Source organism: Anoplopoma fimbria, chromosome 17, assembly GCF_027596085.1.
Source record: "Anoplopoma fimbria isolate UVic2021 breed Golden Eagle Sablefish chromosome 17, Afim_UVic_2022, whole genome shotgun sequence".
Lineage (NCBI taxonomy): Eukaryota > Metazoa > Chordata > Actinopteri > Perciformes > Anoplopomatidae > Anoplopoma > Anoplopoma fimbria.
This window is the reverse complement of record NC_072465.1, coordinates 6,371,377-6,398,777: the sequence shown is the minus strand read 5'-3', so window position 1 is coordinate 6,398,777 and position 27,401 is coordinate 6,371,377. Positions and strand designations below refer to the sequence as shown.

The 27,401-nt window shown below is 46.0% G+C and overlaps 2 protein-coding genes across 2 annotated transcripts; one reads left to right on the top strand and one right to left on the bottom strand.

Moving 5' to 3' along the window:
• The first annotated feature begins 8,163 nt into the window (after positions 1 to 8,163).
• On the top strand, positions 8,164 to 9,474 carry id1 (inhibitor of DNA binding 1, HLH protein). The gene is made up of 2 exons (XM_054616293.1): positions 8,164 to 8,667; positions 8,867 to 9,474. Exons 1-2 carry the CDS (start codon positions 8,179 to 8,181, stop codon positions 8,900 to 8,902), a joined length of 525 nt encoding a protein of 174 aa, XP_054472268.1. The 5' UTR covers positions 8,164 to 8,178; the 3' UTR covers positions 8,903 to 9,474.
• A 4,271-nt stretch (positions 9,475 to 13,745) lies between these two features.
• On the bottom strand, positions 13,746 to 26,760 carry LOC129105338 (nuclear receptor coactivator 3-like). The gene is given in 23 exon segments (XM_054616292.1): positions 13,746 to 13,922; positions 14,020 to 14,281; positions 14,383 to 14,575; positions 14,690 to 14,927; positions 15,040 to 15,402; positions 15,521 to 15,892; positions 16,399 to 16,570; positions 17,059 to 17,176; positions 17,365 to 17,577; positions 17,786 to 18,028; positions 18,253 to 18,376; positions 18,472 to 19,448; positions 19,577 to 19,678; positions 19,681 to 20,150; positions 20,269 to 20,416; positions 21,144 to 21,287; positions 21,610 to 21,696; positions 21,872 to 22,051; positions 22,182 to 22,356; positions 22,590 to 22,690; positions 24,019 to 24,179; positions 24,440 to 24,544; positions 26,711 to 26,760. Coding segments are annotated over 22 exon segments (4,941 nt in total). The 5' UTR covers positions 24,526 to 24,544; positions 26,711 to 26,760; the 3' UTR covers positions 13,746 to 13,910.
• Between the last annotated feature and the right edge of the window lie 641 nt (positions 26,761 to 27,401).

The following is a 27,401-nucleotide window of genomic DNA, read 5'->3' as shown; positions in this document are numbered from 1 at the left end:
GCTGGGGCTGGGGGGCTTTCGGGGCCTTTGCCTCCCTCTCCTCCTTGTCCTCCTTTGATATCAGGAGTGCTGGAATGGAGGAGTAGCACTGGAAAGGGGGGGGTCTCCTAGTTGCCAAGCGAACGCCATATGGGCAGCTCACTGGTGTTACTGGGGGCCCGGGGCAGTTCCCAGAATTCACATGATAATGAAGCCCGGGGCCATTCAGAGTGCTGGCCTAAAGCTGGGCCTAAGAGCTTTTGATAGCCCCCAGCAGCCTGTAGGCCTGCCCACCCCGGGCCCAGCCAGCTTTCCTGCCAGGCCCAAACCACCTGTTTGATTTTCCCAGGGCCCTGCCACAGCGGAGGGAGAGGAGAGAAAGAGGGAGCAGGGAGGAGGAGGAGGGGAGGGGCAGCAAAGGAATGTCTCCCTCTTATTTTGTCACTGAGTGTGTACTTCCCATTCACTTCCTCTTTATAATCCTCAGACCCTCCCCTCACGTGCACACAGGCATACACACTGTCGCATAGACACGGGCGTGCATGCGAAACACATGCACCCGAGTATAACCTAGATGCACATACGCACACACCCCTGCTGACCCGCGCACTGGCTCTCTCTCGCCTTTTGTTAAAGCCCCTGAAACAATCCCAGGGAGAAGAATGAAGTTTAAAAGTAGGGCACCTTCTGCTGCATCGAAGTTTTCACACAAGCAGATTCCTGGAAGTGGGCCCTGGGTGAAAAGCAGGGCACTTGTCTTAGATGTGTGTCTCTTGATTTTACATGGGAACCAAGGGAGGGTCTATCCTGGGCGGCGGAGGGGACTGGTAGTAGAGGGACCCGGGGGGGGGGGGGGTTAGGCGGATGAGAGTAGGGAACAGGGAATGGAGCTTGTGGCTCTTGCGGGGGGTCGATGCATGTTTACAAGGAGGGCACATTCCTTCATCGTGAGAATGGCTGGTCGATGCACAGCAATAACACCGGGACAACAGACAGGGCAGATGGCCCCAGGCCTCCCTCACTGTAGCCACAGCATATGAAAAACAAACGCTCTATCCTTGCTTGTTGCTTGGTCAAACAATCAAAAGGTTGAGTGGCGGAGGAATATTAATTTGTTTGGTCTATTTAATTTGTCTGTGGGGCTTAAAGTGACATTTGCATGTGAAATGCTGAAGGAATGAGTGATCTCTTACCTGGCAGGACTTTCTGGTAGAAGATTTCCTGTTGTGAAATCATGTGATGTGATCACAGTAGCAGAACAAACACACACACAGGGTGCACAGGTGTGCAGATGCAGCCACCTCTAGTTCGAAGTATTATAGGCGGGGCAGCGTTCCTACAGTTTAACCTGAAATGCTACCTTGCTGGGGGCTAAACACCTGCGCTGCACTCGCAGCGATTGAGAGGAAAGGTAAGAGAGGATGGGGGGTGGGGTGGGGATTGAAGGGGGTTACACCTGAGATGCCTGTGTTTACCCCCAACCCTTACCTAACAGGGTCTCTGGTTACTGTAGCCTGTTCTTAGAGCTGTGCTTTTAACACATTATTCAGGTCAGGTGTACAGGGGACATCCGCATAGAAAACATCACAATATGTCTGCACTGCAGCCCTATTGACTGTGACAAGAATACACACACCTACACCTGTTGCACCTGCACTGCATTCTGTAGGGCACATGAATGGATAGCCAGATTCCCACACCCAAGTAAATTAACTTCCTCTCGCCGTTGTGCCCCCTATACAGCTTTGATAAAGGGAAACAACAAACAACAGGCGAAACTTGAGCAGGCTCAGATCACAGCTGAACTAGCAGAGGCTGTTAAGGTGGGACTTTGGTGTCAAGAGCATCAGGAGAGAGAAACAAAAACTCCCCGAGGCCCAAATAACTTGATTATACCCGCTCCACAATCAAAACAAAAGTGGCAGGCCCAATCTGTTCACTGTCAATGGCGGCTCTCATTTGTCAAGCCCATCCAAGAGGTTGGTTCTCAGGCGACTTGCACAATGCCCAGTGACAAACAGGAGGGCTCTCCTTTTAGCCCTGCCTGCCACCGGGAAGCCCATCTGAAGTATTAATCTTTGGGTGGAAGAGTGGAGGAGAGGGCTCAGCCTGGCCCAGCCATTGTCCCCAGGCCTAGGCCCTCTGAATGGGGCTTTGTCAGCTCCCCAGCTGCCACTGTCCATGCTCCATCTTTGGGCTTTGGCTCCCATGTCCCCTGGCCGTGCTGACTGGACGCCTCTGTGCAGCTGTGGGGATGTGCGGGTTTGTGTGTGTGTGTGTGTGTGTGTGTGGGACGGAGAAAGAGGTCAGGTGACAGACCATTCGTCTCACACTCACAGAGACAAACACACAGATACGTGGCCATCCGTGGTCATTTCAAAGTAGTGCATTCTGTTGCCATGGAATCGTAAAACAACCAGAATGAGTCCCCGTCTTTTATACTTTAGTTCAGTTTCTTAATACAACTTCTACTGGGGAAAATAAAATGTAATTTAATGTATTTAGAAATATATGTGTTTATCTCCACGGCTCTTCATTTCAATGCTCTTTTTATCGATTTTATTAAACCATAGGAAACTCAGGGGAATTTGTGGATGACCTTTAACCCTTTAATGTTGGGTGTTAATGATGACATCCTGGACTTGATTTTTCAGAATCAGAATCAGAAGCTGTTTGTAAGTGTGTTACAAGGAATTTGGCTAGGTGATTAATTTGTGCACAACAGTAAATCATTCTTAATTAATCTTAATTATTTATTATATTTTAATAATGATATAATATATTGTTTATACAATATATTAATTTAGACATTTCGTTGAGTTTATCGAGTGTGTACATATATATAAAAAGTTGGTGACAAACAATGCTGAAGCTGATCTGATGGTTCTCCAGAAGCAGTTATTTGTTTGTCCTCTTTCTCTCTCCTATAGCAGGGGGCAGCTGGCCAGCAGCAATCAGGCCAGTCCCCCATAGGCATCTTCTGGCCACCAGCTGGGAACAGCTGGTCCTCCCTTCTGCTACCAGCGGACCCTGGGCCCTGCTGGAAGTCCTGGAAAGCAGAGGGCCTCATAGGATCTGACAAACAGGCCGCATTCACTCGTAGACAGATTCTGCTAATGAAGAGGCCTCATTAGGCCACATTTACAGTTTCTATAGAGGTGCACCTATTGTTGCGTCCAAGAGGGGAGCAATAGCCATGGGGCTCCTCAGGACAATGGAGTACCTCACTGGGTTGTGTTGCAAGTTTCACCGTGGCCTCGGCGCAAAGTCAGATGTTACTCAACGACCATCCCCTGTGTGATGTCAGCGGCAAACTGTTGCTAAAGTGAGAGAAGTAAAGGGAGGGGTGAGTTGGGATGTGAAATAGTTGCTGGTGGTGGTGGAGGTGGTGGTGGTGGGGGGGGTTTGACCAGTGGACGGAAAAGGGACTCTGGCGTTATTAGATTTGCAACAAGCCGTAACACTGTCTCCCATTGTGCATCCCTCCACCCCTGCCCTCCCCCAAGCCCCTGACTGTAGAGAACACTACCAAGCATCCCGTCCTCCTCCCTCTCACCCCCTCCTCACCCAGCCTCACCCTAGCATCCCCCCACAGCCCCCACACCCCCAACTAAAGCTCTCTCTCCAGGCAATTGCCACTGGAGTGGAAAGTATTCCAGAGCACAATGCCTATGCTCTCAATGGGTGCTTTAGCATGCCACCAGTGCGCTGTCACCAGCAGATGGGGAGCTAATTAGAAGCCATTAAAGGGCTTTGATAGTGTGTGTGGGAACCAGGCGGAGGGAGATGGCCACAGGGGTGTAAAGGAGGGGTGAGCTCCGGGTCCGGTGGATGCACACACATACACATGAACGCCAAGAGAAGAAAGAGATAGACAGAGACCAAGCTGTCCCTGCGAGTCCTGCCGGGCCAAGGACACAGAGCAGAGGACACCTGTGGGGCTTCAAGGATCTCTGTGAGGCTTCGGCGCACATCAACTATCAGATGGAGATAGTGTTCATGTAACTTGCCCCTGGCTCTCAGGGAAGGGCATCCATCCACCCACCCAGTCTGCTGCCGGCACACAGGAAAAACACCCAACAGGCGGCGAGGCTCCAGCCGGTCTGCGCTGCCGATGACACATCTCTGATCCAGGACTCCCACAGGAAGTGACTCCCAACCACCGGTCCTCAGTCATTACAGAGGCTGGGCAGCACAGGGAGGTGCCAGGCCACGGCGGGACATACCAGGAATCCAGGCAGAAACATACACAACACTCACCCACAGAAGCAGTGACACACACCCAGTATACAAAACCCTCACATTCAGCACAAACTTCCTCCACTTGTGCCTGTGGCTTATGAGTCCTGAGCAGCCATCAGTCAATCATCACTCAGCTGGGGAGGGATGTGACGTTGTGGTGTGGCAAACGTTTTTGTATCGGACACCGCACTCACCCCTCCCAGTCCCATGTGAGCCTCTCCACACACCTGCACACAGGTGTGATCATTATCAAGCAAACAGGAAGAGCGTGACAGGGAACTGGAAACTAATCCCACAGCTGCGTGGAGATGGCCCGTGTGTGTGTGTGTGTGTGTGTGTGTGTGTGTGTGTGTGTGTCTGTGTGTCTGTGTGTATGTGAGTAAAAATTGTTGAAAACTTGCATGTGGCTCTCTCCTCTCATAATCAAATTCCTGAACATTTCCTTTCATCAGTGCATCTCAATAATCATGCTGAAGTAAAATCCTCAGACTAAGGAACCATTTATTCTCCTCTACCACTATTGTGCTTCGGTCACTTTCATGTTTCAGGAAGTAGTATGCGCACTACTTATTGTCCCCTCAGCAATAATAACAGCAGCAAAAGTGTGAAAGCATTGCTGGAATGTCCTATTTCCTCTGAGTGAATTCCTGCACCAGCTTCCTGTAGTGTGCTTTTGTAGATCTACTTGCTGTGGCGATAAAGAGGGCGTATCAGCTAATACGTTTCCTCTCCACCAAATGGAACAATTTATCCTGAAAAACGCTACTGGGAAACGGTTTGTGTACTGGAACAAATATAGCACAATGTCCTGAACAAAACAAAAAGACAAGTGTGGCCTTTCTGCTGTTGGATGGCTGCAGGATGTTGCAACAACACTGTCCCAAACGGTAGCCCGTCGTAGCAATAAAATAGCAAGTGATAATCGGCTCAAATGTAAAGAGTCCACTGGGAAATGAATTCTGTGTCAACAACAGAGGAGGGAAGGGGAGTTGTTAGAGGGCATTGCCATTCTGTCAGTTAAAATCAGGAGCTAATATGTTTCACTTTTCTCTCCCCTCCTCTGCCTCTGTCTTCCCTCTCCCCTCGCCTTGATGTGCTGTAAACAGGCTAAAAAGGGCCCAGCTGTGTGGAGTTATTGTTGGTGTCAGTAGGAAGTGCTGATAGCTTTTGCAGCTGAACAAAAGCTGGATGAGGGGAGTGGAGGGGCGCTCCAGACACTGTGGCTCCAGCCTAGATTCTCTCCCACAATCCCTGCACCGCACTCCCATTGTTCTGCCCACCCGGCCCTCCCTCCGCCCTGTCAGCTGCGACCTAGGACAGAGGGCAAAAAAAAAAGAAAAGAAAAAAAAGAAAGAAAGTTTCTTAAAAAGTTTGAAGAAACGAGCCTGGTGGTAGTTAACTTTGTTACAAGACAGCACAGCAATACTGATGTTATCTTGGGTCTGTTACAACATCTGTGCCGATATAAGTAATAGCTTTTTAAATGGCATTTATATTAAAATGTGAAGAGAACAAGATGTTTTTAAATCCTTCAATATGCAAATTCCTTTAAAACGTGATGGAAAACTGTGCAGCGTGTCAGTGTGATAACTAGAATATTAATGATACTCTAAACAAAATCTTGAATTTACAAGAACTTATGTTAATGATCCTAGTCAAATGTAATACTTAGTTTATAAGCATAACATATGGTATTATACAGATGTGGAATGTTACTAATTTACTCAAGTAATGCGCTTAACTACAATTTTGAGGTTCTTAAACTTTACTTATTATTTTAAATTTAATGCCACTTTATTGTTCTACTTCATAAGATTTTATAGTGCAAATACTGTACTTGTTTTACTGTATTTCACAGTTTACGAACAGTGATGTACTGCTAAAGATAAAACTAGCCTAAAGTTTGCAAAATATGTAAATAGATTCGCATTGACCAGCTACAACATTTAAAATATGTGGCACACTTTAATAGATCATTAATCTAATAACTTAATAAACACGATATGACACTGACAAGAGCCATAGTCTTACTTAATGAGTGCAGAAACTTTAGACACTTATTTAAGAATTTTTACTTAAGTAAGTTTTGGAATGATAGCATCTTATGGAGAGTTTATTTTAGCATTCCTACTTTAACTTGAGTACAGGATCCTAATACTTCTTCCACTTATTAGCTGCTGCAATATTATAGAGGGAAACGTCATTTCAGGTAATTGAAGTAATAAGTCAGTAAATTAAGTATACTTAATTAATTAAGTATACTTAATTTAGTAGTAGTTTGTAGCACTTACTATATTCGTATTAGTCTGTTGCAATTATTGTTTCGTAGTAATTTGCCTCTGCACTATACTTTTGCTCTGGTTTATGCTTTAAGATGCTTGTTTAAGAAAGGAGATGCACTTATGACTTCTGGTGACTAGTAGTTCTCTTGAATACCTATGTTGAATACACTTCCTGTAAGTCGCTTTGGATAAAAGCGTCTGCTAAATGACTGTAATGTAATGTAATGTAATTTACAAATTTTTTTTTTTAATTAAACAAATTAAACAAAACCTTAATTTATTTATGCATGATGTAGTCTACTATAGGACATGAAAAAACAAAAGTTGTGCAGGACAAAAGGGGGTAAACTACTTTATTGCAAATAAAATGCATGGAATCAAATAATTAAAAAAAAAAGTTTTCAAAAGTAACCACAGGGACATGCAGTAGTCAGAGGGCGATGTGGAGGAATGCAACAGTTAGTTTGGGTAAAAGTGCGGCAACAACATAATGCCTCCCCCCCCCCCTCCTCCTCCTCTGACAGCCTCGGCTCTGCAGGTGCGCTGGGCGGTAATCTCACCCCGCCGCTTTAAAGTGATAAATGAACGACAAAGCTCCGGAGCCGGTTTGTTCTCAGGGTTCCGAGCGCCACGCAGGTGAATGGAGCAGCGCGGAGAGTGCTAGCTCTCTTGTTTGACGTCTCCATGGAGACCGCCCGAGCGGCGCCAGGCTGACAGGCGTCAAGGCTCGGATGAATGGGTGACGTCACCGCGCTGGCGCCTGCCAGTCTGCTCGGGCTTGTTTGGACAATCTGGGGGGAAGATTCGGAACAGAGCGATGCGATCTGAGTGTGCACACAAGGCTGAGCACACACTGCAGAAACATGTGAAGGAATCCGTGACTGGGCTTCCTTCAGCGCGGGGAAGCAGGAAAAGGAGAGTCTGTGCTGCGAGAAAAAGTGCAGTTTGTGAGCATAAAGGGAGCTTTGAGTTTTTTAAAATAAAGCAGAGACGTTGTCCTGGGAGAAGCATATTTTTTTTCTTCTTCTAAAAACAATCAACAAGTTGTCCTCAAATAAATTGAATAAACTGCTAATCTCTTTAGTGACTGCATTCCACACTGTTATACAAAAAAAAATGTTTTTTTTCTACACAAACTTCATCATCCTGAACTAATTAAAGTATATTAAAAAAAAGAAAAAAAGAATCTTTTTCCCAGAATTGTTTGACCACTCTACGCCATCAATTGTCTTATTTTACTGTACTATTGTCATCCACATCTGCAGCAATTGTGAGAGCCAAATCTGGGGCACGGCGGTAGCCTAATTATCATTAGCCATTCATCCTATTCATCCCGTCCCATCCCACACACATTCCCACAGTGCATACCCCGGCATTCACCACCCCTTGACTGTCCCCGGGCTATCTACACCTGCAGAGTCCCCAAGCCATGGACAGCTGGATTCCCACATATTACCCATAAAAGACACACATTTGTTTCCATTTGTAACGCCATCCCTCAAACAGATTGTAAATCCTGATAACCAGGCGAGAGCGCTCATTGGCTGAGAGCGCTGTTGTGAACCGACCCTTCAATACAAACGCTGCCTCCTGATTGGCTGGCCGTCTTCAAACAGGACAAATCCGACACGCCCCTCCACCTTCTGCTCCCCTATAAGTACCAGGAGGTTTGCCCATGTGGTTGTTGCAAACTGTCAACATAAACTTGCTAAGATCTCTCAAGAGAAGGAGAAGCTCTCATTGCTCAACTGCTTTATTATCCTCTTCGTCATCTTTGGAAACTACACTTTCTACACTAATCATGAAGGTTGTTGGATCTACCTGCGCCCTGAAGAGCAAGGTCGGCGGTGAGGAAATGATGCGCTGTCTGTCCGAGCAGAGCTTGAGCATCGCCAAGTGCAAGATCCCGCTGCTGGACGAGCAGATGAGCGCCTTCCTCAACGACATGAACAGCTGCTACAGCAAGCTGAAGGAGCTCGTGCCCACCCTGCCCACCAACAAGAAAGCCAGCAAGGTGGAGATCCTGCAGCATGTCATCGACTACATCTGGGACCTGCAGGTCGAGCTCGACGAGCCGGAGAAGAGCCGCCATCACTCGGCCGGCAGCGTGACCCGCACGCCGCTGACCACGCTCAACGCAGAGATCGCTAGCATCGCAGTAGAGGTAAATATCCTTCCGCATACTGCAGAATGAACCTGAGTTCAGTGTCACACAGTCACTGCAACGTTGTGTTTTTTAACGTCAGTACTTGTGCGTAAAAGTGCCAAGACTGTGCGTAAAAGTTTTTTTGCGCACCGTTTTGCTTCATATCCATGTAAAGCAGATGTACTAATCAGTGTTTTTTTTTTCTTTCCCCCAACAGAATGGATGCTCAGATGACAGGATTATGTGCCGCTAAGAGCTCGTGGAGCATCGCACCCATCACCCCATAGCGAGCACCGCAAAGAACGAACAAGGCTAATCTGATGTGACTTCTAGACCACATCTATTAAAAAAATGAACCTTGAACTGTGTAGGGACGTTTCAAACTCCCAATGCTAGAAAGAATAACGTTGTGTGGACATCCTCCGACGGCGAGGATCTCTGTCACTCAGGGCTCTCGATTGATCAGAGGGCCCTGAGGGAAGAAGAAGAAGAAGGAGAAGGAGAAGGAGAAGGAGATGACCGGCGGTGTCCAGATATAGACTGGGTTAGCCGGGGGACCAAGACATGTTCAGTGCAACCAGCTTTGCTCGTTGCTTGTAGAGTTTCTAAAAGAAAGCTAATGTTTCTGTTACGCTCTTTGTATCTTGTGTAAACCATATAGAGATATTCAACATTTTGTGAAAGATAAAAAGTAAATTTCTCAGATTCCTGAGCGACAAAACTGTATTGTATATTACAATGCCACAGTATGTGAAACTATTGTTTTCTTACAATGTACCTTATTTGTGTTTTTATTAAAACAAGACAATTATTTTTGAACAAAAACTCTTCTGTGTCATTGTGTGTGTGTATGAGTGAGAGAGAAAATGATATTAGCTGTAACAAAGCAAATACCAGTATAGTCTCCTTTTTGATTTCCTTAAAAAATACTAGAACCAAAGTTGTGAAACATGACACTTGGGTGGTTGTTATGGGCTGTTATAGCCTTATTATCCTCGTGATTAATAGCAGGCCTACTCATAGTCATCTGAATAGCTTATCTCGATGCTGACTTGAGTACTAAGGGAGTGTGAAGTGGTTGTCAATAAAAATAGCTACACCTAAAAGAAGCTGTTAAGTCTTTCGGGTAACATGAAACTAAAGCTGGAGGTCAACATAATGGCTCATAGCCAGTTAAATTGGTAATTTGCCCCTCTATGGGTCATTACCATATCACATTACAAGAGGAAGTCTCATGTTAAATCGTCAACTCTAAAGATCTTGACAAATTGAGGCAGTTTGAAAACAAGTTAAGGATTAAATAAAATAATCGCATTCATGACAAACGTGTTTTTTTTTCAATAAAATGTGATATTACATTAACTTCAAACATATGAATGAGATTTAAAAAAAAAAAAAAGAAAAAGAAGAAGATAAAGGTGGTTTGTCAGACAAGACAAGATAAAATAAATACGATTTAAATTTTACGTTTCACCCCATAAAGCAGCCATTTAAATATGGTGTTTCAATATGTTATCGTGTAAATCAGCAGTTTCGGCCCCCCTCCTCCTCCCGGCACTGCAGGGGTTAAAATGGCTTTGGCGAGGCGATTCGTTATAAGATTTATTCTGTCTCCCTGGTGCAATGTTTTTCCCATTTCCCTGCGGTGCGATGCGCACAGCTGCAGCCCCGGCGTGGCCAGTGTGTGATTGTGTTTGTGTGATAGCTTTGTGCCAAGGGCAGGGGAGGGCGGCGGGGCCCAGACTGAGCGGCGCCTCGGCACACCTGGGGAAGTTCAGGTTAAATAGCTCCACATTCCTCAACACACAGCTGATTGAAACATTAACAAACAGTAATCCACGGGCCAGGCCGCAGATGGGCCGGGAACCACGCCAACACTCAGAGAGAAAAAGAGAGAGAGAGAGAGAGTTGCTCTCGGGTAGAGATTCCCACAGTACAGTCGTATGTTCTAAATGTGCTATTAATATATATAAACTTCTTTATTTTTTTAATTCTTTTTTTTTTTTTTTTTTTTTTTTTTTTTTTTTTTTAGAAACACTGCTTGAGCCGTTTGAGAAGTGTCCATACATCCTTGAACAGAATTCTTCCACATATACATTTCTTTAATGTGTTCCTTTACACTGAAAAAATCATTTTCAGCTCTGAATTTTTAATCACACATAATTATCTACAAATCCCTCTTATGTAATCTAGCTGAGCTGTGAATATAATGAAGACCAGGCTATTGTGGTCACCATAAAACTCAATATTGTTTTTCCATTAAATCCAATTAAGCCCGTGTCTTGGATTTTATAATCGCTTAATACCTAATTATGATTATTATTTTAATCCCTCGGTCTATAAAAATCAATCAAACGTCATCATGTCCCCTTCCTTCAACTCTCTTGTAGTCAGCGCCCTCCTGCGAGCATGACACGAACCTCAGGATTGTAAGCCTGAATGAGCTGCTGTGTGTTACATTAGCAGACAACAGCGCCCCCTTGTGTTAACAGGGATGTGAACAGATCTGTTAATATGGTGTTTGTCTCCCTGCTGACATTCAATATATGTTATGTTTGTGATAGCTTTATGAGCTTACTTTACATTCAAAACACATGGTCATCTAAAAACATGATGCAATGTTATCAATTTAATTTCCCAGCGTTGCATTAAGAGCTAAGTACATTTTACTCAATTACTGTACTGAAGTATACTTTTGATGCCTGTACTTTACTTGGTAAAAATGTTGTATTTTTAATTTATCTGACAGTTACAAGTACTTGTTTCTTTTAAGATTAGGTTTCTACGTAAAAAAAAAAAAAAAAAAATCATGTTAATCTTTAATCCATTGATATTTCAGATAAGTTGTTAGCAGTTCAACTTTGTTTTTTCTTCTTTACAACTCCATAAATCATTTTGATGTACGCTGTGACTTTTAGGAGAAGCCTGACCTTTGGGAACCAATGAATGAAACTATCAAACTAGCTCCATCTCAACCAGCTAAAAATGCTACCGATGATGATTCATATTAACGGTCCAAAAATGTCTTAATCAGTCATAAGGGCCACTTTTCTTTTTGCAGATTGACTAGTTCTACTATTTTCTACTAATACTTCTGTGCGTTCACTTGTGTATAATTTTGAATATAGGGCTCTTACTTGTCACAGAGTATTTTTTACAGTGCGGTACTCTATATTACATCTCTTCTCAAGTATTGACACCGGTTCTATCACTACCTTTACAGGATGCTTCTTCCACCACTGTTTGTAGGCAAGTACATCACAGTATTTGGGCCTTTATGAGCATCTTGCAATAACCCAACAGCTTTGTTTAATCATTATTATGTTGTCATCATAATAAACCGGCTGATATTTATTGTTGCTAGAGTCAGACGGGGTAAATTTCAGTCAAGAATCAGAAGACAATCAGAGAACCGGAGTCAAGAGTGTTTAAATAGAAATTTGTATTTACATCAATATCAACAACAGAAAAACTCTGTAATATACATCCTGTAAAATGACAGCTTATTTTATCTCCAAACAAAGAAAAACAAACCAAATGATCTCTTGCCCCTTTTTGCACTTCATTCAAACTCTACAAAGTTCCTTTTTTCCTGAAGTAACAAAAGCTGGACATAGACGTTGCTTCCTGACAGATAGAAGAGATATTGATATGTCTTGATGTGGATTTCATTCCATTGGTATTTCTCTCTCCCAGCAAAACATGTGCTGCTGTGTTTTTTTTTTTTTTTTTTTTTCTGGATGTAAAAACATTCTGCCGTGGGGTTGAGTCTCCAGTCCTCAAACTGTGGAACGACTCAGCCCCATGCTCCTTATGCTGACAGTACAAAATCATCAAATGCTTTTACAGATCTGTGATATGTACCCATTTACTATCAGACGAATATAACACATATCATCAAAAATGTACACCAGAAACTATACAGAGATGTGGAAAAATATCTTTGGATTGCGCATGTTGAAAAGGTAGATTCAGCGAGTTGAGAATAACAGTCAAAAGAAAATGGTGTGAATAGAAATACACTCAACAGACAGAGCTGGGGGGGAAGGGCGGGGCCATTGCAAGGACCAGGATGTTGGTACACTGAGGAGTTTGTGTTCCCGTCTTCACTGTACTGCAGACAAAAGCCCATACAGCTCACCTCACACAGAGCCCAACGACATCATATCATTTCATGTAATAGAACGTCCCGCCAGAATTCACTTCCGCCACCTTCTGATAAAACCTCCTGACGGCGTGAAAGCTCAAAACAACTCATCAGATGCTCGTCACGAGTAAAAGTGCCTCGCTAAAACATGGAATACATGACTTTTTCGGAAAACTTTAAAAATACAGCATTCAGAAAATGACAAACAAGAGAAGGAAACCCAAAACACGCCTGCAATATTTGCAAGGCGTATTAAAAAAAAGAAAAAGCAAATCAACCAAATCAGCATTGACCTTATGGGACACAAAAATACAACCAGGTCTCATACTTTGTGCAATAATAGGCCTTTAAAAAAGCATGTTTGATATATTTTGTAGAATATTTACAATTCATATTCACAGAGGACATTTGAGACATCTAATACTGCAGTACCATTTGTTTGCTTATAACAGGTGTTATGATGCTCAGTTACAGTCTAAAGCATAGAGGCAAGAGTTATTGCTCCGATCTGCATAACATAGTTAACTGTGCTTATAGCTTCCGATGACTTCAAGAATGAGGCGCATCCAAAGTAAAGTAAAGAAAAAAAGAAACCCATCGTTGTGAAGGCATTGAATCTCTAGTAAGGCTGTAATGATGAAGAAATATTGCATCAATCTTTTTGTTCCACACAGAAGCTTCCAGGTAAAGTGCAGCCACAGCTGGTTGTACCATAGTCCCGTTCTGCAGCCCGGCCGTGACGCTGAATACGGCCCGACGGCTCCAGGTCGTTCACGCTCACACACACATACGCTGATATTTTGTGTTTGTGCATCACCTAAACAGTGGTGCAGTATGTGAGGCGTCCGTTACCCCTATAGCCCGCCTTCTCCAGGATGAGCAGAATGTTGTGCAGAGTCTCCTGCGTCACGTTTTATGCTGGAGAACTCCTACTATGTGTGTGTTTGTGTGTTTGTGTTTGTGTGTTTGTGTGTGTGTGTGTGTGTGTGTGTGTGTGTGTGTGTGTGTGTGTGTGTGTGTGTGTGTGTGTGTGTGTAGGTCCGGCTCTTCTCAGGGCTCAGACCGCTCCGCCACAGCTGAAGGTCTCCAGGTTTCTCTTATCAGCCACAGGTCTTCAGCAATACTTCTGCAGAGAGGAAAACAGTGATGTCTCAACGGTGCTTAAAATTATCAGCTGACCCTCCCGTAAGGCCACTTAACTCCTGTGACAATGTATGACCTACCTGATCAGGTCCCATTGGCATTCTGCCCATTCCCATGGGGTTCATGCCTATTTGGCCTTGCATCTGGCCCTGCATCTGTCCTTGCATTTGGCCTTGCATTTGGCCCTGCATCTGGCCCGGCCTCTGTACTGGCATTTGGCCCATCTGACCCGCACCGGGTGCCCCGCTGACTGCCCCGGGTCCACCCATGGCGTTGTTCATCATCATGGGTCCAAACTGGCCCGGGTTGCCCTGCTGGGGAAACTGTTGCTGGGGGTATGTGCTGGAAAACCAGAAAAAAATAAATAAGTGATTTACCTTTGTAACCTTTGCATAATTGATGAGTCTAAATAATTTAGCTTAAGGAAGCCAGATGGTACATACTTGTTGCGTGGCATGCCGCCCTGTGGCCAGCCTTTCATGTCTCCAGACTGGTACATGGGCCCTCCCTGTGGATGGCTCTGCATCCCTGGCATCATGGTGGTCTGAGGAGGACCTCCCATTCGTCCTTGAATCATGTTTGCTGACGGGCTGCTTCCAGGAGTCATTAATGACGGGTCCCCCTGCTGGTTCATCCCTGCAACAACAACAACAACAACAACAACAACAACAAGAGAACAAAGAGAGTCAAGAGTGCGAAACTTGAATATCAAGTAGGACATGACCCAGAGCTATGTCTCAGTCAACTCACCATAGTTACCTCCATAGTTGAAGCCCTGCTGTCCAGGCTGGGTCATGGGGGGAACTCCGATGGAGCTGTCTATGCCTCCTGGTGCTGTGACATTTGGAGGAGGGCTGAAGCCTCTTGCTGCCCCCTGGCCCTGACCCTGCTGCTGTTGCATCAGCATCATCATCCGCTGCCTTCTCATCTGCATGGTCATCATCTCCCTGCTGCGCTGAGCCATCATCTGAGCGTTCAGGAAACCGGGCTGCAGACAAACAGCAATATTTTGACCATAACTCTACAAATGGTGACCTGGCTGATGTTGTTAAAAAGCGAATGCGCACATCATTACATGTGAGGAAGTGCTGATCACGTACCTGACCACCCATGCTTGCAGGCTGCATGCCAGCTTGCATGCCGGGCTGCATTCCAGCTTGCATGCCAGGCTGCATTCCAGCTTGCAGGCCGGGCTGCATTCCAGCTTGCAGGCCGGGCTGCATTCCAGCTTGCAGGCCGGGCTGCATTCCAGCTTGCAGGCCGGCCTGCATGCTAGCTTGCAAGCCGGCCTGCATGCCAGGCTGCATGCCGGGCTGCATGCCGGGCTGCATGCCGGGCTGCATGCCAGGCTGCATGCCAGGCTGCATGCCAGGCTGCATGCCGGGCTGCATTCCTGAATGCATTGCAGGGTTTCCTCCAGGGGCATGTTCCATCTTCAAGCCTTGTCGGGTCTGGTTCATAAACTTCCAGATGAGACAAGATAAAGAGTTAAATATGCCAGTTTGTTTGCCAACTATAGACTAAAGCTGACCTGCTCAATCTTTAATATAACAGGATGGATATCTGGGTCTGTGTGATCACCTGTTGTCCTTGCAGTCTCTGCTGCAGCTGCAGTCGGAGGGGCTTGGTGGCAGTCATCATGCGAGGTCGCATCATGTTTGCTCGGGGGTTACCCATACCCCCCATCCCCGCCATGCCAGGGAAGCCCCCCGTCCGGCCCGCTTGATTCATCATGGGATTGAAGCCTCCAGGAGACTGGCCTTGCATTGTGTTGCCGACATAACCAGGCTGCATGCCCATAGAGGAGGGCGCTGGGGGCCCAGGGTAACCTTGGTTATACATGGGTTTTTGGTCTATGCCTAAGGAGGATTCTGGCCCTGGGAAAGGCTCTGATGGTGGGCCCCGACCCTGGCCTCGATCCCGGACCTGCTGGCGGCCTTCAGGTCCATGGTTCTAGGATACAGAGAAGGTGCATGTCACGCTAGTTTGGACGAGTAAACTTTACTGCAATATCAACACAATGGCGGATGAGGGTATCTATGTAATTAAACTACTGACAGTACAAAACATTTGGATCTTAAAAACATTTACCGCAAACTAACATTAAACATTAAACTAACAATTGTTTAATTAGAACAGCACGAGGAAAACAAAGTCATCTTCAACTCAATGTGAAGCTCAACTGAAATCAAGACAGAAACAAGCTGTTCACTTTGTGTCATATCATCTAATTGACAACTATGCATATAACAATTGAATTGCATGTATGAATTCCTAATTTACATTAAAATGAAGAACAAACTTTATTTGTTAATGACATTATAAATTAGAATTACTTTTAAAAGAACTGAAGTCCATTTTGACTCATCCCTCATTGGTGCCAACACTGGTAATGTGTTTATTTTCTATACAAAATTAATATATGCAATATATTATGTTTACTCTAGTGAGTGTTGTACCTGGCCTACTATTTCAGGGATTCCTAGGGCTCGGTCTATCTCCTGCAGAGCAATGACATCAGTGGTGTTGAGCAGAGAGTCCAGCTGGTCAAGAAGTGCTCGTTCATCAGTCGGGCCCTCGCTGTTGACCAGGGGCCCCAGCAGCTCCTCCAGGGGATGCCCAAACTGGTCCCTAACACCAATAATGACAGGGCAAATGTTATATCTCCTCAAAGAAATCAGATTTCAATCACAAACATCTTCAACATCAGCTTCAGGATTTAGCTTAGGAAACAACATAATCAAAAAGGTAGTTTGGAAGTTTTTGAAGTGGGGTTGTATGAGGTATGGTCCACATTCGATGCATAACCACCCATCATGGGGTTGAAGCCTCCAGGGGACTGGTCTGCCATGATGTTGCCACCATAACCAGGCACCATGCCTATAAATGAGGCCCCTGTGGGTCCAGGGTAACCTTGGTTATACATGGGTTTTTGGTCCATGCCTAAGGAGTACGTAGAGCTTCTACGAGTCATGTATCCGTGGTTACTCTATTACCTACAGTGGCCACAGTAGGTAATAAACTGACAATGGCCATCCCACCCCACTTTAAAACATCCAAACTATCTAAATTGGCAAAAATTCAGAGGGATAGAGTTGGGACCAGTGCAGAAAGTTTACCTGTTCGTGTTAGTCTGTGGCCTGTCTATTACCATCGGAGAGTCTGGCCAGGAAGGGGACCGAGGTGGGGGCCCATGTCCACCAAACGGGCTCATGCCCATATTGGGTTCATTTGTACCTGCAGAAATGAAAATGGGTAGTGTATGATCAATATAGAGTGATTACAATGAGTGAAATTATCCACCAATCAATTCCCAGAGAATGATTGCAGTTCAAGAATTGCATTACTTTATCATAATAAGTATCAATTAAGTATGCGCACCAAACATTCACTTGTTTAAGTTTCACACACAACATGCAACATACCAATATCCATGAGCTGCTGCTGCAGCATAGACCTGGTTTTCCCGGGTACACTGTTGGACCGGTTGATCATGTGTCCTCCCATTGGACCAGAGCGACCCATGCCAGGGTGTCCTGGTCCGGCCACGGGGCTGCCGCTGGACCTCGGCATCCCCCAGTCCCCTGGCCCGGACATGGGAGACCGCTGAGGCATTCCCATTCCTCTGCCCATACCTCCTGATCAACACAAACACCATGAACATTGAGTTCCTTCATCAGTAATCTTAGCAACATCGTGAATACTGGACCCTGAGCTTCTGTACGTTCAAATATGGTGGGTTTAGCTATAAAATGAACAGAAACAAATATCCACATGCTGTCTACTATTTGGGAAGTAGAAAGCCAGGCTGTCTTTGGCATGCTTAGAAATAAGTGTTTAAGTTACTTGTTGGGTTGCCCCGTGGTGGACACACACCCATTCCCCCTGGAAAACCATTGGGAACGAGCCCAGGTCGAATCGGAGCATCCATCTTCTCTTGTTTGACCAACGTGGGACAGGGGACATTCCGTCTCCCGGCCAGCCCTCCTCCTATTGCTGCTCCCTCTCCACCCATGGGCTTGGTATCCATGGATAAGGCTCTTTGATAGGCAGTGCGCTGAGCTGGAGGCATGGGGCCTATCTCCCCATCTGAAAACACACACAATACCAATGCTGAATTACATACCTTCGCACAATCAGGTTCTTAGACCAAGACTGACCCTGACAAGGAATCATCCACAGTGTCACACCTCATGCAAGACGTTAAAAAAAATAACCAACATAACATGTGCCAATCAAGGCTGCAATGAATACTCCTGTGTTTTTACACATTAAGCAAGATTTGATCATGGTACTCAAATGGTCCGACTTACCATGTAAACTGTCGGGCAGATTTCCTTGTTTGTTTCCCACTTCCTTCCCTGCTCTGGAGTCTGGTTCAGGGTAGAAGCCAGGGTTGTTCCTTGGGACACCCAGAATGGTCTCCAGGGTCTCCGCCTGAACCATCGAGACACAAGAATGATCAGACAACAATGTTCTAGTGGGGATTTCAAACTACATCTAACAAACTGTTATACTAGGCAATACTTTACCTCATCAGACGGCTCCAACTTGACCTTCCCATCTATGCAGTGGGGGTCAGAGCTGGTGACCCCTGTCCCCTGAGGTCCTCTCCCCTCCAGCTCCTCCAGCTTTGGCTTGATATCACCACCTTCCTTGGTGTCGTCCTTGTTGAGGAGGTAGTGAAGGAGGGCGTGGGGCTTCTCCTTCTTAGGGCTGTGCTGCTCTTGCTTTGATTCTGATCCCCTGACCCCTCCAGTGGCTGCCGGCCCAGGCTCCGATGCCCCTGCCTCCAGGCTGCTCTTCCCAGTGGCCTCGGCTGTGATGCGAGCCACCTCGTCGGGAGTGTTCCCGTTCTGCAGCAGCTTGTGGAGGATCTTGTGCTTTTCTTGCAGTGACTGACTTGTCAAATGTCCTGTGCCGCCTGAGGAAGACACAGCGCCGTGACTGCCACCTGTAGAGGAGGACACTCCCGTTGAGGAGGAAGGGCTGGTGACGCTGGCTGTACCGTCTTTAGCCTCCGGCGTTGAGCTGGGCCCGGAGCCCGGTGTATGATTAGGTGGCACCAGCTCATCCGTAGGGGAGATGAGGAGCTGCAGAAGCTTCTTGTTGCACTTGGTGTCAGGGATCCGTCGGTTGGATCCCCCCCCGGCCGGACCCGCCTCTCTGCTGGCCTGACTGTCTGGCTTGTCGTGAGGCCCCTCGCCGGTGGGGGTGTGTGGATTCTGCTGAGACTGCTGCTCTCCTCCAGCTCCCAGTGAGCTGCCTGGGCTCTTGGAGTCGGAGTAGGCTGGGAGGCTTGGTTTACAGGGTCCCCCTGCTGCATGGTTGGTGGAGTTGATGCTCGGGGAGCTGTCAGGCTTGTGAGGGGGCGGAGAGGTGAGGGGGGAGGGCATCGGATTGCCCACTCCCTCACTAATGGCTTGGAGGGCATTCAAGGAGCTACTTGAGAAGGTGGTCCCTCCTCCAGAGTTACCAGGGTGACTGGAGCTCATGGGAGAGTTCATTCCTGCAAAAGACACAAGCAGATACATGTCATCCGACCAAAGTAATAACACAAGTGTCACAGAGTGTAAGAGTCAGGAAGTTGTGATTTTCTACAGAACTAATAGTTCTCGAGGAATGTTTGGTTCATACCTCCGGGCGAGAAGGGGCTCGCACCCATCTTGGGGCTTCCTCGGACTCTGGGTGAACCCATGACGTTGTGTGGGGGGCCATTCATACCAGGACTGGCCTGGGGGGACTGGTCATGCCCATCCCATACCCTCCACCTCCACCTCCATGGAACTGACCCATCTGCTGCTGTTGGTGCTGCTGGTGCTGCTGCTGCTGCTGCTGCTGCTGCTGCTGCTGCTGCTGCTGCTGCTGCTGCTGCTGCTGCTGATGCATGCCATGGTGGCCCATCTGATTCATGGGGGAGCTCATTGGATGCATTGAACTCATTTGACCCATGTTGTTCATCTGATGCATGGAGTTCATTTGATTCATCTGATGCATGGGATTCATCTGGTTCATGGGATTCATGCGGTTGCCCGCAGTGTACGGAGGCACTCCTCTTTGTGGCATGTTGCCCTGCTCAGTCATGCCGTAGCCCCTGTTCATGCCCATGCCCCCTCCTGGGCCCATGTTCATCGGTTGGTTGGGGTTGTTCACACCCATGTTTTGAGGCCTCATCCCTACACCCTGGTTTCCACGATAACCATTCTGCTCCCTACAAGGGAATACAATAGATTTCGAAAAATGAAAACAGAACAAAGTTGAAGCACATACAACACAATGACACAATCACGCAATTTAGGAGAAATCATTCTTGCTTGTTGCATTCGTACCTTTGTAGCAAGTGTGTGGAGAGGAAAGAGTGCGGTTCATTGGTGCTGGGATTTCTGCAGAGGTCGCTTCTGGTCTGGGCTGTTACTGGGGTGCCATCACAAAGTGAGAATCGATAGAGTGGGGTCTCCGCATGACCAGTATGGAAAGCTAGAGCAGAAAAAAGTAGAATTAAAAACTCAGACAAAATAGCTGACAACAGGACAAAGCATGACTAAAAAAAAAGAAAATGCTAACAAACAGCTGTCCCAGGTTGTGGCAGGGACTTAAGCTGTACGTTCAAACTGTTGCTCAACCTATAGTCGCTAATGTTGGTAATAAATAAAAATGCCATGTAGCTTACAGTAATCACTGTTAATGTGAAGCTGACTGAATCAACTCTGCAATTACAGCTGTGAGAGTTTGGCAAAGTGAATCAGAGGCTGCTGTCTTTTAGTGAAACAAAACTCTAAACCACAGAGGCTTGTACATTACACAGTAGTAATCAGTATTAAAATGTAAGTGCAGAGATTTAAAATATTGGGTTTTCATCCTGCGGCCCATAAAGTCAAGAGTGTTATTCAATGTGTGTTACAACACGGTTACATTTCCTGTTGTACTAGAGATAACTCATTAATGCTTTGAGCCTCTTATTCATCTAGCAAGGGCTGTGTTCCACATACCAAACGTCTTAATGAGGTGACTTGTGTTCTGGTACATTCCTTGTATACTTTTGTCTGTACAGCATTGTTAACAATGCTCAAAGCTGCCTACCTGATACCTTTAATAATGGCTCATGCCTTCCCCAATGTTTATTCATGCAAAACGAGTGCGGAATCAAAGTTGGTGTGGTAGTGGCCAGAGAGGTTAAATGGTAGGGAGGTGCCAAGTTATTTACCATCTTGATAGTGCCGTTTGTAGGACCACGGCTGTCCCTCACTGTGATTGAGGAACATCTGCATGCAGCGCCTCACCAGGTCCTCCCAGCCTGGACGCATAGTGGTGCTAAGAGAGGATTGCTGCTCAATTTCAATCAGCTTACCTGCAACAGAAGACGTACCATTAGGATTACACAAAGGATAATGGAAAGTGAACTTCAGATGCAGTGTGTATGCCTAAGGTAATCTATGGTGTACATCTCTGAAATATCTAGAATGACATGGCTTGAAAGGTGACATTGTCATATCAGCACAAGTAACGAGCACAAGTGGGGAATTTAAATTTTAATGTTGATTTAAAAAAAAAAAAAAAGTACACAGAATCCCAAACGAAAACATTTCCAATGGTAGTGACGCATGTATAAAAAATGAATACACTAAAGGAATGTACTTGCATTTATTAGATACAACACAGTGGAAACTTACCAGAGAGTTCATGGCGTGTGCTGAACCTCTCTGTCCTCTCTACTGCAATGATGCGTCGTGCCACACAGATCATACATGACTGCAAATCTAAAAGTAAAGAGACAACGCCATGTTAAGTCTTCATTTGACTATGCAGGTGGACAAACTGGACATGGAAAATGTTGTGGCTATAGGATTATTTGAAACATTTAAGCACACATTGACCAATGGATTCAGTAGAAGGCATAGCTACACACTACGTGTAAGCCAAGAAAGTCTGTACCTTCTCCCTCCTCCATCATGGCCCGGGGCTGTGTGAGAGCAAAACACTGCATGCTCTCATAGCGTTGGCTCCCAGGCCTCTCTTCTGACAACCCATGACCAAAGTTGACCAGCATTCGACAGTTGAAGGTGTGGCTCTTCTGCCGGGGCACCTCTCCACCCCACGATGCCCCATTTGGTGCTTTAAAGAGAAGCAGGCAACAGGTGAACACAAGTTCAAATAGTCATACACGTCGGTGTTTGAGCGTACATCTAGGTATGTGCAATCTTGAATGTGTTTGCACCCACACATGTATAAACCCATGTCTCACCATTAGACTTGGGTAGATTCTTGTGAAACTCCTCCCTGTCCTCGTCATGGATGATGTTGTACACACTGGTGTTGATCAGCTCCTCCTGCTTATACTGCAGGTACTGCGTCACGTTGTCAGACACAAATACAATGCTGCCCTCTCGGTTAACCACAAACAGAAAACCATCCAAGGCCTGAAAACAGAAGAGCCACAAAAATGTAGAGTGAAATTGAGGAAGACGTATCAATGAAAATAACAACATTATATCTGCCATATTTGGTTACTATTGTTTGCCCTTCTATAAACGGCGGAGACTTTTCTATCAACTGCAAGTGAGCGATGACAGGGAAGCACTGATCCAGCATATGGAAGAGCAGCTAATTAGTGTTGCTCTTTTGCCCCCCCAGTGATTGTCCCCATGCTGACCTGTAGGAGCAGCGGTCCCAGATGGTCCTTGTCAATGACCCCTTGACCAGTAGAAGACACGTCCGCCTTCTGGACATCGTCATCACTGCAAGAGCTTTTTCCTGAGGAAAGATGAAGCACATCACACTCCTGATGAAGAGAACTGTCATTTTACGGCAGCTTTCTATGTCTTTGGGTTTGTTTTATTTGGTACTTCACATATTGCAAATCATTTCCATGGTGTAACTCAGGTAGAACAGCTGCTGTTCAGTAGACCTTCATTTTGAGGAAGTGCATGTGACCCCTCCACAGTATCCAAGTATTTTTTCTGATCATACTGTTGGTCAGAATTTCACGGCAACCAGTCTATGATGTCCAGTTAGCTGTGGTAGCTGCTTCCATAAAACTATGAAAAGAAAACGTATTTTTTTCCAGGCCAGCAGGTGGCAGCACAAGTCACAGTTGAATGAATAGCATGCCTTTCTATTTTTAAAATCAGCATGTGTCTCAGGCTTTGTTAGATACCATTTATATAGCAGAACCATCTGTGGCGCCAGAGCAAGACGACAAATAATATGACACTGGATTTAATTTAATTTCGAACCAAAGTAGCTGTATGAGCAAGCAGAGCTGAGGGAAGCAGTAATTGACATAAACAAGGAGACACAGTTGTAACTGATTGCAAAAGAGAAAAGATGTGTAAACAGGGGGAGGGAAAGGTGTGTTAAATGGACAACAGACAGAGAGAGAAGAAAAAAAACTGAGGCCCTCCATCATTCCCATTCTGTAACTATGGCAACCTAGCTGCATAACACCGGGGCCAGCAGTAGCCAGCTGTGACCCTCTGGGTAGATTCCAATATGATTGCGCTCTCTCTTCCTTACTTAACCTCACAGATCTACTCTCAACCGAGCTAAAACAGGTGGAAGACAATACATATTTTTTGTCATATTCAAATCATGTCAAATTTGCCAAACAATTTGAAAATGTCGAAGGATAGGAGCGATAAAAAGGTCTGATTTCTGAGTCCCCAGTGTCATTTGTCTCCCAGAGAGAAGCACGGTCTGGCACTAACAGATACACACTGTCACTGACAGCCTTGAGCCGCGACCACCAAGGACTGGTCTCAATTACTGGTGTTCGTTTACCCCGAGCAATACAAACAGCCAAACTGGCTGTCAGTGTGAAGCAGCCTGGCCATGAACCAAACACACCACTTCATTACTGGCATCATCTGTCCTGCAGCAGGGTGCTTCACAAGATGCAGTCTAGCTTAATTCACTGTTTACTCCCAATAACAAATACGGGAAAAAAAACACAAATACAACAAGAACAACAATAATAATAATAATAATAATAACAACAACAACTATAATATGATCAATAATACTAATAAGTGGCTTTGGTCATGATCAGGAGTGTGTGGGTGTGCTTTGCAGAGTGGTGGTACCTTGCTCTTTGATCTGTCTGATCTGTCTCACGGTCTCCTTGAGGATGGCACATTTGTCCGGCTTGACGTTGAAGCTGTCAATGTTGGAGAGGTTCGCAGAGATCAGCTCAGCCAGCTCCTCGATGTACTTGCTCTCCTGTTCCCTCCGACGCTTGTCACACCTGCCGGGGCGCCAAGGGGGATTAGACATGTTGCCATGACAACTTCACCTCCCCATGCCCCGTCCGCACCGCAGGTCGTACGGCCTTGGTTCAGATGCTTTAAGATATTTTGCTAGCAGCAGACACACGTGTGAACCAAGGGGGGGGGATGCCTGGGAGGGCAGGAGGAAGCGTGCGCTTGCAGACATTTACACCAAAAACAGCAGTAGACAAAGTTGATCGCTATGTGATGGACACTTAACGGAAGTCACCGGACTCACCCTAAGCCCGGTGTGTCGCAGGTGGACAGTTTACGTTTGCGGTCGGCGCTCAGCGGCTCCAACGAGTTGTCTCCTACGCCACTCATCTTCAGCGCATATCAGCACCTGAAAGCACAAACCTGCACATCACATATACATGTATGCACACACTCACATATAGGCGCTGCAACATGATTAGAGGGAACGAACAGATAGAGTGGTTTTATATGCTCATATTTATGTGGTACAATCTAATCTTGGGAAACATTGTGGACTGGAAATTGCCCTCAGCTGTCAATTCTTTGCAAAGAATTCAGGATATTACGTCAAATTCAGGCAAACCATAAAAGCTTAGTGTCAAGTTATGGAGAGGGAAAAAAAAATAATCAACTAAATCCCCAAGCTATTGAGGTTATAAGTGAAGTGATTCTTCCAGGGGAAGAGTAGATTGTGGATTCACACAGATTTATGAGAGTAGACTATCCAGTTAGTAAAGCAGCCTTGGTTCCTGCTTAGTGCTTGATGGGAGTGAAATCTCATCTGTTCCAGTGCGAGGAGCGACTGATGATGATGTAGTGATTCTGAGCCTCGGGGGAGATGGGTCATCCTGCGTTCAGCCAGCATGGCCGCTAGAACGAAACCGCTCTGCTAGCAGGAGCAGGAGCAGCGGCAAACGTACACACTTCATGCGTACAAACTGTTTCCAGTACTCTTGCATGTACAGGCATGTTGTGGCAACGTCTGTGTCTGTGTGTGTGTGTGTGTGTGTGTGTGTGTGTGTGTGTGTGTGTGTGTGTGTGTGTGTGTGTGTGTGTGTGTGTGTAGCTACTGTCCCAGCAAGGCACATATTCACCAGCCTGCTTCTTTGTCTAACTGCCTGGGCCAGCACTGGGGGGAAAAAAACGGCTCACTGCTCAGGCTTGTGGAGCCCAGAAACAATCCAGGCGAGGCTCCACATTGCGTTTCAGGGACTAGTAAAAATTATCCCTCTTCCGCATTCTCCATACTAGGCTACACATCCGTTCTGTCTTTCAATAGATTTTTACTGCCGTCGCCCCCCCACCCATACCATCCTAAGACAACCCCTCCCTTCTCTCCCTCCCCTCCCTGGGTGTAGCAGCACTGGGCTGTGGACCCTGCCCTTGTTTTCTTGCTCTGGCACTGCCCCGTGTCTGACCCCCTCAGAGTTCACGTTAGAGGAAACCTCCGAAGCCAGCCTCTAAGGTCACTGCTCTTTCCTATTCCCACCCAGAAACACACACACACAAAGCTGTAGCGCGTGCGGCTGCACAACCAGATTGTTTGGCCACAACTCTGTCCTCGGCTCTGTTGCGTGCGTGCGTGTGCGTGCACACACAAACGCCTCTAAAAACACAGAGTGAGCTCATTCCACAGTGGAAAACTATAGAACGGATGAGAGCCATTATGCAACTCCTGCTCCGCAACTGCAGGCTAGGACACGCAAGCCAAGTCACCCTCCGCCACTTCTCCTACAAGAGGAGCACCAAGTCTCAGACACGCACTCCGCGCCATAAATCTGCATCGCATGCTTCTTGTCTGTCTACCTTTCAGCACCCCTCTCTAAATCTGCCTGTCCTGCTCCGGCTGCGACTCTCACTGCCTTTCCCTTCTCTCTCTCTCCCTCTTTCTTCCTTCCTTCCTTCCTTCCTTCCTTGGGGTTTCTGTCCTAAGGCTCACCTCTGCAGCAATGGAGAAAGATGACATCAGCCCTCAGTCAGCCTCACATCCTGAGACGGACAAACAGCAGTGCTGGGTGCTGCTGTTTTGGGGCCTTTCTGAGAACAGCCAAAGCATAGCGTTCTCAGCTTCTAACTTCTGAGTCTTTTCGCTACGTAACACTAAAACAACAACGTTGCACGGGATTTAAAATGCAAGACACAACTTACTGTCCTTTTCTTATTTCATAACAGTGGGTCTCATTAGTTCGCCCATGTTGTCAGTTTGCACTTTCTAAAAGTTTGACACGGCTGAAATCTGAGAACTGACACAAACAGCACTTCTACAGCAGAGTGAGAGATTGAGCAGCACCCCACCAAAACCACAGCTGAGTCTCAACAGGCCTGGCAGCATGCCATTGACCTGAATCAGCTCCATTAGACAATGTGAAACTTGCACAGGGACAAGATGAGATGTGTTGCACAAACCATCAGGCCCACAAACAGCAGCTGCCAACATGAGGAAAAAAACCAAAACACCTCATAGTTAAAAATATAATAATAGTCTGAATCAGATTGTCCACCTGGGGTTCGTGTTTTTCTCCCACATGCTCACCTTGAACAGTACAAGCCCCCAGTCAAGCTTCATTCAGGGTTTAGTGCAGCTTTAATGTGTGAACATCTCCTGAAAACAGACCGATACAAATCAAAACGGGTCTTCTGAATGTCTGGACATCTCAACATGACCTTATCATGGCTCTGCTCCCTGTGGAAATATCATGAGCTCTTTATATATTTTGCTTTCACAGAAATTCATGGGGAAAAAAACAACAACTGATTTCTAAAATTGCACAGGAAGCCACAGCAGATAGCATCCTGTTTGTGTCCTCCACTCAGCCAGCTCCACTGCGTCATCACTTCCCTTTCCTGGAAATGTGGCCACCATATATTAACATATTCTGTTTTATCATGCGGGACCCCGTTTGTCCTGGTTCCTACTCACACCTGACTGTCTAAGGCTTAGCTTACTAACCTCATCCTCACAAAAGGTCAGAACATTCTTGCAAAATTAGCTAAACATTTAATTTAAACTGTGCTTGGACAAACACACTTCCTCACTGTGCACAAATTGTATGTATAATTAGGGCTTATCTACTATATACTATAAACAAACTTAGAGAAACATTTGTTGGACACTACACATATTCTAGTAACCATTCTCTCAAAGTTTTCATAACTTACAGTACTTTAGTGCATCCTATTCATAATCACAGTGAAGAAGGCCCTCTGGGGTTTTGTATTTTCTT

Excerpts from the sequence above, each read along its gene's own strand:
- id1 (XM_054616293.1), top strand. The coding sequence starts at position 8,179 with ATGTGGTTGTTGCAAACTGTCAACATAAACTTGCTAAGATCTCTCAAG. Across the intron at positions 8,668-8,866 it reads TCGCTAGCATCGCAGTAGAG|AATGGATGCTCAGATGACAG; the intron begins GTAAATATCCTT and ends TTCCCCCAACAG.